This window comes from Electrona antarctica (genome assembly GCF_951216825.1).
Source record: "Electrona antarctica genome assembly, chromosome: 10".
NCBI lineage: Eukaryota > Metazoa > Chordata > Actinopteri > Myctophiformes > Myctophidae > Electrona > Electrona antarctica.
In genome coordinates this window covers 24945145-24957309 of record NC_136791.1, presented here as the reverse complement: position 1 = coordinate 24957309, position 12165 = coordinate 24945145, and the positions used below count along the sequence as shown (strand labels likewise).

Below are 12165 nucleotides of genomic sequence, written 5' to 3'. Positions count from 1 at the left end.
GATTTCCACATACAACACAAAGATAGTATTCTGATGAAGAATCGGAGGAGTTTCACTTTAACAAAAGCCTCTCTTTGAGAGTAGTGCAATTTCTGAGCGTGGTGTTAAAGTACGGTAACCGACTTATTACCTCATCAAAGAATGGATTATTCCCTCTTCTAACTCTGGTCCTGTGGGTCTGCCCACATACGTTCACCTTGACCACCGGCTTGATGTTGTTGCCGGGCAGCTGTCGACTCTCAATAACTCGAACACGGATCTGGACAAAGTCAGTGACACAGTCGTCCTGTTAGAGTTCCTCTTGGTCAGCAGCAAACATCATAGCCTAATTTACCTGTGTTTACCCGGACATTATTCTGAATGAATCAGAAGAAAAATGCCTCACGTAAAAAATAGCTAAGTTGGAATCTCTGCTTCCTCGGAATGATGATCAATCTGATTGAAGAAATGTTGTGACCATTGTAACAACGCAGTCTATTGAAATGCAAAACTAGACTTTTGAAGTAGGCATATTAGTGTACAGTTTTATGAGCAGCATGACCACTGGTTAGTAAAAACAGAAAGATGTGTTGTGTGTGAGTGGTGAGCACCGCGGCATGACGTCATGTTGTAGTGTTCGGTGGTCAACTCTTCACCAAAAACTGGACTATGAATAGATCAGTCTTGTTATTACTATGACTACCTATGACAGGCATGGTTCTGATCCACATATCTGTGTGTGTGGGTGTGTGGGTGGGTGTGTGGGTGTGGGTGTGTGGGTGCGTGCGTGCGTGCGTGCGTGCGTGTGTGCGCGAGTGCGTGCATGCGTGCGCCCAGTTCTCCAGAAAACACTACACACACCATTGGTCCTCTTATCTACACTTGAGGTTTTTTGCATTTTTCCGCTTATCAAAAACCAACCATGTGTACCTGGAAATCCTGAGGTTTGTTGACCAGGGCTCTGTGACTTTTACGGCTGAGACGGATGGCTTTTTGGCTGGAGTTCCCTGGAGCCTGTCCTGGTGGCTGAGCAGCTCCCGAAATGCCCAGCACCTGAGCCCCCCCTCCCGTATCCTCGTCCCCCTCTGCTCCCTCCTCACCCCCACCTGAGATGCAAAACCACACACACATACTGTAATGAACACCTTACTACTTAAACAACCAGGAACATACAACCAGATACAACAGATCACTCATGGATCACACATTACATTTGCCTCTGAGATGTAGTGGAGTTGAAGTGACAGTACGGAAAATTGGAACTATCATTAGCATGATACTAATGTGTCCTATTCCTGAATGACTCACCGACATCCCCTTGTGACATAATATATCCATCAGCTTGGTCATTTAAGTTGGGACTGCTGTTGACAGGTGGTTCATAGGCAATCAGCAAATTAATGGTTGCCTGTAGAAAGGAGAAGAAGAAGAAAAAAATCACACCCGTGTGAAGTAAGTGGTGCAACTCCGTGTGGGGGTCCCCGGGGGGGGGGGGAGTTCCAGACCGCCCCGCGTCCAAAACGGTTGAGAAATGACAGAGTTACCGTGTGGGGGTCCCTCTACTGTACTGTACTGTACTGTCACTGTACTATACTGGCAGTCTGGCACACCCAAAATCACCATATATACAGTTAATATGTGCGTGTGTGTTTGTGTGTGTGTAGGTGGTGAAAAACAACCATGCTGTTTTCGTGCTCAGACGCACCCAGCCAGCCACCCAGCCGCCCACCCACACACCCACACACATAGGTCCTCATTCACAAAGGAGAAATACACCAGAGTGTAACGGAAGCGTAACGGAAGCGTAAACAGATGCGGGAAATTAGTCCGATCACGCAACGTTGTTTTGCCGTGCAATTCAAAGAGCGGTGTGTACCACAGGTACGCAGGTGTATGTTGTGAGGTACGCAGGTGAATGCGAGCGGGTGCCAAATGATCGGAAAATCACCGGATAACTTCATTTGCATTGATCCACGCCCCATTTCACACCATAAAAGGCGTCAAGCATGACTCAGCAGACAGCAGTAAAAAAACAAAAAAGAACTATAGGCCTTACAGCTCAAACGAAATAGAGGTCCTCCTGACGGAATGCAACAAAATAATGATATTTTCCAGTATAGTGGCTTCACAAATTAAAATTAAAATGATTGCTGGAAAGAAATTAGGCTATACTGCCGCGGTCAGTCAGTGCTGTGCAGATATATCATGAATATAGCCCTCTATTAATTTCATAATTCCACAGGACCACAAACAAGTTTTTGCACCATTGTATAAAGTATACCACTATAGGCCTACCATACAAACTGTACAAACTGACACTCAATCCATCAAAGGACAGGAAATTAAAAGAAAATGATCTGACCATGTCAAGCGCCGGAGCGACGACCACCACCTGCAGTCTCTTTTTTTACATCCATATACCATTACATTTGTGCGTGATTCTTTATATTGTCTATAGCCTACCATTAAACTATATAAATCATTTTCCCAAGCTTACAAAACGGTGAACGCTGCTCTGCACCGCTACAGCAATGGCAAGCTGACTTACCGTATAAAATGCAGCTTGGCCATTTATTTATTTAAGTTCGGGACCAAGGCAGCAAGCTAGCCTATACTTGGCAATTATATTATAAAGCCTTTTCTTTTCTATTGAACAATTGCTCACTCACACCTTTGCAGAGGTAAAACATATATCCGATATTTTTTATCAGAGCTGCATTGATTCATGCGGGGAATAGATTAATATCATCTCACTGTCATCTGTCTGAATGCCATGTGCATGGAGAATGGATTTGTTCTGATCATGGACACGTAGTATAGGCCTATAGCTATTTAAATTTTCAACCATATACGGCGGGTAGCCTCCTCTTTGTCAGATCTAAGTGCAGGTTCATTTCATGATGTCGTCATATTAAAATGATTCACGGGACATTTGGCACCAAACTTGATTGATCTCATGATGAGATCAATGTAGTAGCCTACAGCCTAGCTATACGTTCCCCATATTATAATTAATTAAGGTGCACTGGCTTAAAACTATGACTGGCCGAATTGCACGGGCTGATGCAATAATGTGGACTTCTATATTTGTATAGGGCTAATTAGCCCTCGTGACTGCTGTCTGTCTGTCAGACCGGCATGTCTGTGAACCATAGAAATAATCTGTTCTGTCCGGGCCAGGCTCGCCGTTATATTCATTTTCCAATGTGAATTTCACCCAGATTGGACTGTCCACACACACACACCGACAGTGTGACTCAAAGGAGCTCCGTAACAAAACAATTTCAATAGGCCTACTGCAGGCATTACTACACTAAACAACGTTGGATTCGTACAGTGCAGAATGCAGATAAGTGTATGTTCTTATAATAATTGTGAGTTTGTTTTTTAACATGCAGCGCGAGTCCGCGAGAGCCGATCTACAAGCTCACAACGCGTTGCACTGCGAGTAGAAAGCTGTCAAGTGAGCAGCGCAATCGCGCATGCTAGAAATATCCTAATAAATAAATAAAAAGGTGTCGGGCTTGCAGGGGCAGTTTCTGTATGGGACTCTAGGCTAACCTGCCTCTAGAATGCTTGCATTTAGGCATACAAGTGATACTTGGCTTTTATATAAGCTATCATTTTTTTTATGTGCTGACCAATGTTGACACATGCCTACATATTTTATCTGAGGTTTGGGGACTTTTAATTGAGTCAGCATGAAGACTAAAGCCTTCTGAATAAATCTACGCAAGCAGTACACGACCCTCTGAGCTGGCGCAGCTTATAGCGGAGTTTCCGAACAAACAACGTCACCGTCAAGTTCACGTTCAACTTCATGAATTCCCACGTAATGTGGGAATCCACGTAAATGCCTGTCCGCTCACGCTCCGCTCACGTTACGTAACGTTATGAGCGTAAACGCCGTTGTGAATGAGGACCATAGTCACTTAAGGAAGTGGTTGCACCACTTAAAACAAAAAAACAAAACACTTTGTAACATAACATTGCATCTAAATGTTTGAATTGAAGATGTAATGTGTAAATGTAACAACAACAATAATAGTAATTTATATAGAGCTTTTCTCGGAAACCCAAAGTTGCTTTACAACAAAACAACTTTATTAAGAGAAGAGGCCAAAAACTAAGCAGAGACAAAAGGGGGGAGGGGGGGGGGGGGAGATGGCATGGGTGGATTTTTTATACACTGTAAGTAAGTAATTACCCCAAAGGCCTGCTGTTTCTCATTGACCAAGGACACATTCCTGGATGGGAGAGACTTGGTTTGACCACTGGCCAAGTCCCTCAGAGAAACTTTAGCTGAGCCAATGAACCTGAAAATCAATCACATAATAATAATCATTATTAAAGTGTCATTGTACTGATTATTATCAGTTCGGGGACGATCACACATACTTTACTCTCCACACAAGTTCTACTTCCTGATTAGATGCACAACCTTACCTTACCCTGACAGATTTATTCTTGGCTGCGAGCTAGTGACATTGTTTTTTTCTGATCTGTTCTTCTTATGTGTGCTTTTTTTAAACTGTGGTGTTCTTTGATTTTGTCACAATTGTATATGAATGTATTGTATTGTTTATCGCGTCATCCTGATCGACTTCTAATGTAGTACTATAGCCTACTTGACAGTAGGTTCTCGCTGTCCAGATAATGCGGATAATGGCCCTGCAGTGCTTGGTACTGTACCTCCAACACAGGGACACAGTCAAGTACAGTAGATGTGTCAAATGCATTTATTTGTAGAGAGTGCCAAGATGGTACAAGCCAGAGCACATTGTTGTCCATGACGCAAACTAGCTAGGTTGCGTTAGTATTGGGATGACTGAACTTAACAGGTGCACTGCAGTCACACCCAGTTCAGAGCCCAATTAGTTTGGACTCAGGCCAGGTGTGACTGTGATTGGTGAATGGTGATCCTTTATTCCTGGGGGTAGCCTTTTCTTAACCTGTATCATACAGAGGGACTGCCCTTAAGTCAGACCTCCTGTTAGTCTGACCTGTGCTACGGATTTCAAATCACCCGTGCTGCGGGTTACAAATCACTGGTGGCTTCCTGTGAGGTTAAGGTTAAGTTAGGGTTTGGGATATAGTGTTAGTAATGGTCGGACTAACGCGAGGTCGAACCAATGCCACACTACAGTGTCAAACACTTTTAATCTAAACCGACTTGTTGCCTGAAATATTGTCATTTTTATCTCTTTATGTCCTAATAAATATTGCATTGGAAGTTATGAGTGAGTTATGAGTTATTCTATTTTAATTACTTATTTTAGGTAGGGTACTGTACTGTATGCATATCGTCTTCTTGGACTTTGACGCAACTTGGCAGGCATTTGACTTGGTTGAGCCAAACACAATGCCGCAAGTCAAACAAACTACATTCTAGAAAATTGCACACAACCGCCAGACAACGTGCAAAATTGACAAGTCTGACACATTGGCATGCGTTGGCTACACAACACCGCTTCTGACGCAGTTGTGTGACCGTAGCCTTTAGTCAATGCACTGTTGCCCTTAAGTGAGATGAATGTTCTGAATGGTGGCAATTGGAAAAAGTACTCAATTGTTTTACTTAAGTAAAAGTACCAATACTGCAATTTAGAAGTAAAAGTACGGAATTGAATGTACTTGAGTAAATGTACAAAAGTGGTTAATGTATGTTTTCTAATCAAAATGTAAATCGCCAAAGTAACTAGTAACTAAAGTTTTCAAATAATTGTAGTGGAGTAAAAGTAAAAATTTTGGCTCTGAGATGTAGTGGTAAGCAAAAGTACTGGAAATTGGAAATACTCAAGTAAAGTACAAATACCTCAAAATTGTACTTAAAGTACTTAGTTACTTTCCACCACTGGATAAATGTTGAAGTAGAGTAAAGTTGTTGTGGTTACCCTTTCCTTTTCCTGTGGTAAGACTAGCGTAGTTCCCCTTTGTTTTGAAATGTGTTTGCTTAATTGGGTGTAGATTGTATTTCTGGCCTCTGACAGTTTACACTTCCCAGTTTCACTTCTTCACGTTACATATTATTATTGGGTCAACACATATCGTTGCTATAGGGTAGAAACCATGTGTAGCCCCCTTCCATCCTAGGCTAGTCATTTTGTTAAGCACCGGCTTATTTGTCAATACTAGAGCGGTGCCCGTTGGGCGCTGGCCTACTTGGAACGATGCAAGGGGGAAATGCATGCCTCACCCAGTTAATATATCTGTGTCCCTTTTATGCCCATATATGGAGTAATTTGTCAGGCATGCCCAAATATGGAGTCTATGCGGCTGTCAGCACATCATTGTGATGTCAGAACAGACCAGCTCCATATGTGGAGATCTAGGGGTGATCAGGTGTGATCAATTGGCTAATTTAGGCCCTGTCCAGAATACGGTTGGGATTCGTTAGGATTTTCGTTAGGATTTTAGCGGAGCTAAATGACGACTGATGAGAACCGTTTAATAAAAAAACGATGGAACCGGTTCCGGATCCACAATGTCGGAATCGGGTTTGAAACGTACCCGGTTCCGAATCCCAACCCTACTCCAGAACCTGGGCAGGGGCCCTGTCCAGAGCCTGGGCAGAGGCTTTAGTGCAGGTTCAGGGCAACGGTGTATCCCACCTACTCAAGGCCGGGCACTGCACTCCCTGTGGTGCGATGTGGAACGCATGTGTCAAATTTGAAGTCGGTGGGTCAAACGGTTCTCGAGTTAAGTGGATGACAGACGTACACACACACACGGCAGCAGGAACGAAGGATTCAAAATATTTAGTATAAGTAGTAATATAAGTATTATCTTCATATTACTAATTAACAATGGGACCATACCAATTTCAGGTTGGTTTGGTATGATAGTGGCACTGGTGAGTATGATGAATTCTCTCCAACTCCCCAAAATATAGAGACATCTAATCTAAAATAACCTGCAATCTATAGCTACAGTATAGATAGCAAACAGTACCTTTGTGAACCAAGCACCGGTGATTAACAGACTAACATATGCCCCCCCAGAGATACAGGGAAGCCAACAGTGATACAGGGAGACAAACAGAGATAGACTACAGGGAGACAAACTGCTACAGAAAAACCCTGTTCTAGACAGCTGCCCCCTTCGGCGCCACTCCATAAGAACTCCAAAGATTCCAAAGCATTATAATTAATGATGAGGAGGACAAAACAATTTCAGTTTATTTTGGGTCTACTGATTCCAGTAAGAGTTTAGTATCATATTGGAGAGCTGCATGAGGAATTCTCTCCAACTCCCACAAGAGAGGTACAGTACATTATCCAAAATAAGCTGTCACAAATATAGCTTTGCATCGTTTAGTTTGGCAATAGAGGCAGACTCTACTGTACTGTGGTATTATTATTGTAGAATGTATTGTAGAGCTATTTGGCAGGAGCAGTAAAAATGAATAAATGTCAACATTGCTTTGATAATTAGAACCATAGTGAGTTCCACTGGCAAGCCTGTAATAAAGGGACTGAATGAAAAAAAAGCAGAAGGATGGAAGCAATGAGTGTGAGCCACAGGCATGTGCTAAGCGCTACGTGCCCTCATGAGAGGTGGACACATACAGTACAGTCAGACACCAGAATCACTGCTGTGCATATAGAAACACAACATGTATACTCGTACAGTATATTAAAAATAAATAACGCTCACACATTATATATATAATATATACACATATTTATACCGTAGTGTACACACAAAACACATGAAAGAAGCCACTGATAAAAGGGGTTGACGTGTGTTTACAGCAGTGTCTCAAGTGTGAGCGGTCACATTCCTGATGAGGCACAACCACCCACCAACACACCCCCCCCCCCCGTGCGTGCACACAGACACACACACACACACACACACACACACACACACACACACACACACACACACACACACACACACACACACACACACACACACACACACACACACACATGAAATAGGCTCTGTGCACAGCTGTAGTCCCGGGTTTATGTGAAAGTTTCATTATGTGTTTCTGGTTCAAATCTGCTGCTGAACCAATCAAATTAAGTTGTGGGAAACTGAACTTCCTTCTGGAAAGGTGGGACTAATGCACAGACCCTATTAATTATCTTAATAGCATTGTCTGCATTTAATAAAAGAAAAAGGTCGTTCATATCATATTACATTATAATAATAATAAAGATGTCTAGATTCAACCCTAACCCTATTAAAGCATATCTGAATATTTGTGAATCTTGTGATATAATTACGGTAGTCGAACAACATGTTTTTCTCCTTCATGTCTGAACAACAGACCAGCCTTTTAAACACAGTGGTGATCATAACAAACACATGGTGTCCCATGCATGGGCACATGTTTAGACCTGTGAGGCAGGACTAGTTCAAACAGTTTACAATAATAGGAGAATAAGTGCATTCACATGTAAATCCTAAAACAAACCAAATCAGAGCCCACAAAGCCATATCCTCTCATAAAGAAAAGACAGCTGAAACACTTCAGACAGACTGTCATGCTTACTGGCATCACAGACTAGAGTTCGGGTTTTCCTCCTCTTGTTTCAAACTGGGCTTGACATAGAGAGCAGTTCAGCTTGTTGATTTGTACCATACAGACGAGAAATCACAACCTAACCACATTGAATCCGAGTGTCGCTATTCTGGGCATGTCATTATTTGGTGTACACACAGGGAGAAAGGAGGGGACCAAGTAACAGAGCCCTGGGGGACCCTCGGTTAAGTCAACCAAGTGTGTAGTGTTTGCAGTACTCCCTCTACTGAATCATTCTCTGAACTGAAATCTGAAAGTGCATACAATGCATACCGGTATATACAAGACGATGTATACGTATGTAGCTCTCTTTTTCAACCAAATAAACCGTTAGGCTGCCAACTAGTCATCACCATATGCCAATGACAAGCCAGCGCAAGCTTTCTGGCTCTGCTCTCCCTTCCTCTCCCCCACATGTTGCTAGGTTACGCTAGGCAGTGACCATGGAAAAATGACTCGAGTAAAGTTAGCCCAGCGCTGGCAGCCCTCCGCCTGCATTACATGCAATCACTGAGGTGACTCAGACTCGAGGAAGCCATACAAGACATTCTCGGCTAAGAAACTAAAAAACTATTATGTTTCTGCATTTAAGTGCATTTATAGATTTGGAGGTTCTTCTGGTGTTCATGTTTTTTTTTTTTTATATATAATTCTATGCCTTGGCGATGGTGGTGATCTAGTCAAAGATATCCCTGAAGGGAAGTTTAGACAAAAGGCAAAACTTTCACTGAGGGGAGATAAAGCTCCTCCTCTAACACAGCATGCCTGGACATGGTGGCAGAGAGGTTCTGTGGTTTGGTTTCTGCCTGTAGTCATTATAATGTGATATACTCTGTAGTCTGTATGTACCAATAGCAAACTATACATCTCAGTAGCGACACTGAGGTTTTCTACTGCATTCACAACCACAATCGAATTTGTCCAAAGTCTGAAGACAAACAAGTCCATTTAAAAGTATGATCTAATCCCAATGTTCTCAAGCGGGGGAATTAACCCTCAGTGATTCAACTTTCTCTCTGTTATTATCTGTATTATCATGACTTAACACCTACTGTACCCACCTACACTGTCATCACTGTCAGTAATGGAGTAGATGTTACAATAATAGTAATTGTCATGTGCATAATTGATCTCACATACCTCACAGAAAGCCCTAATTTTGCTTGTTAGCATGTGTGTGTGTGTGTGTGTGTGTGCATGTGTGTGTGTGTGTGTGCGCGCGTGCATGGGTGCGTGTTGTGTGAGGGTGTGTGTGAGGGTGTGTGAGGGTGTGTGAGGTGTGTGTGTGTGTGTGTGTGTGTGTGTGTGTGTGTGTGTGTGTGTGTGTGTGTGTGTGTGTGTGTGTGTGTGTGTGTGTGTGTGTGTGAGGGGAAGGACATCATTTATTTTTGTCACACTTACTTGTCTTTTCCAATGGTTTCATAATCTTTCACAATCACATCTATGAGTGAGGAAGGATCCAATGGAAGACCTTTCAAGTCAAATTCCAGAACCTACATTCACAAGAAAAGAAAGACAAACGTTGTTGATGTATGAATAATATAGCATCTTCTCTAATAACTGCTAATTGAACCCATTGAACGGGAAAGAATCTGTGTCATTTTAGATTTTAGCGTTCAAAAATAGCAGATCTAGCTTGTACATCTGTTCTTTTTGAACATCTTTTAGGGAATATTTGAAAAATGTTGAATGATTTTGAATTATTTAACACAAATCTTCTCTTATGGAACAAAACATGTTCAGATGGGGGCACAAAAAAGCTTGAGAACCACTGACTGGGAAGTCATTTAGAATAGAATTGGCCTCAGGTCTTAATGGGTTAACCCAGTTAATCATTTTAAAGTAAATACCTGCACAGTATATCATGACCATTAACTAGGCCTATTCCCCCACTTACATCATTCCACACAGGATTTAATTCATTGTCGATAGCCTTCGTTTTCTTCTTTTCACCTGTAAGCAAAATGGAATTTGCATTAATGTTGCCCTCACTAGGAATCCTTAAATTGTTAGAATTCAGACAGTGGCTATAATTTATATACTGTAGGCTCTGACTAGTTCAACAGTGAAATGAACAAAATTGTCTCCCAAGACACAAGATTGGAGAAGACTATAAATTATGCATTTATAATCAATCTGACATAGCCACTGTAGCCAGAAAGATAGCAGTGGAAAAGACTCTGGCATGAGGAAAGGAAAAGGGATATTCAAAGCCTTATAAGGATGCGTTTTTGGTGTGTGAAGTTTAAGCTGAGTAGCTGAGGTTTGTCTACAAAACCAGACATAATGTAACTTAGCTTACAATCACAACAAAAAGTAAAGCTTAGTAGCCTATGTGTTTTAGCCTTAGTATAGACACACAGACACACTAAGGTATTCAAACATATATCTCACCTTTAAACACAACTGCAGCAATTGGATCAGGGTTTCCCAGTCTCTTTTTGGGGATGCCACTGGCCGACTCCACCACCACACGCAGCATCGTCACTAAAGTTCTGTCATATTCTCACAATCGCACCATGCATGTTCATTCACCAGAGAGAGAGAGAGAGAGAGAGAGACGGGGGGCAGACCGACAAATCCGTGAGTCACAGAAAATCATAGCCTACCACTGCAGCTGTGGCCCGAGTTTGTTATTTATAGGCTACAAGGCACCGTAAATAGTGATTAGTCAAAAGATGTTTAGTTTTATGAACATATCAGTGAGCATAATTATACTATATAAAGGCGACTGAGTTGCCTTACTAGTGACAAAATTCTGATAATTTACCAACCTGGCTGGCAGTCAGACCGCTTCGTTTAATTTATTTTCCTTTATTACGGCGCCACCCAGTGGTGATGGACATTATAGCTGTTGTAGCACTTACGAAGGTAGGCATGCATGAGACGATCTGGAGGGCCGTTTCAAGACCAAATATGAGGCCTCCAAACATACATAATTATTCTGTATACAAGCTTTGAGCTGAGGGCTAGAGATAGGCTAGAGAAGAGTACGTAGCCTAATTAGTTGGCTATGTGAATAATGTTGATGCGCTTTTAAGACAATGCTGTAGCTCAGCTGACCTGTTCAGGCAATAAAGAGGCTATTCATACATTGTTTGTTTGAGAAAGTTGATTACTTGTGATGAATGATGATCATTGTACTGTTTCCTCAGAGCAATCAATCAATCAATTGAAACTGATGAAACATAGCAAAGGCCTCCTATATTGCCCTGCGCAAGTGGTCTAAGGAGTCTGAAGAGGTGGGTTTTCAGACGGGAGTGAGTCTGCAGTGGGAAGTTCATTCCTTTATCATCATCATCATTCAACCCACTGACTCTAAGTACATTAAATGTGTATAATTACGTATGCATTAAATTAAAAGAACAATTTATACCCACTTTTAAAACAAACATGGGTAAATTCTCCTTCCCAAGCGTGGAATGCCCTGACCCACAATGTAGGCTATAGCCTACTTTATGTTAATTATTTATCACAATGAAAAATGAAAAATGTGTTCAAGTGATCACAGCAGCAGTGGTGTCAGAACCATTTTCAAACGGGGCCATACAGTATTTATTTGAAAATATGAAAATGCATTAGTATGTATAGGCTACTTGCCAGCCCATAGAGCCCAATGTGAACTCGGGCATTTTGAGTACCCTAGCAGTGGT

The 12165-nt window shown here is 41.9% G+C and overlaps 1 protein-coding gene across 1 annotated transcript in view; it reads right to left on the bottom strand.

Moving 5' to 3' along the window:
• The window catches only part of LOC306930774 (myoferlin-like), a 60424-nt gene extending 49382 nt beyond the window's left edge, over positions 1-11042 (bottom strand). Inside the window, exons 1-7 of the mRNA XM_079511870.1 lie at positions 10907-11042; positions 10410-10465; positions 9914-10005; positions 4187-4295; positions 1288-1387; positions 910-1085; positions 131-259 (exon numbers count right to left, since the gene is read on the bottom strand). Of these exons, the coding sequence (XP_079367996.1) occupies positions 131-259; positions 910-1085; positions 1288-1387; positions 4187-4295; positions 9914-10005; positions 10410-10465; positions 10907-10994 (750 nt within the window). The 5' untranslated portion in view covers positions 10995-11042. The remainder of the gene's footprint in view (positions 1-130; positions 260-909; positions 1086-1287; positions 1388-4186; positions 4296-9913; positions 10006-10409; positions 10466-10906) is intronic.
• Positions 11043-12165: the final 1123 nt, after the last annotated feature.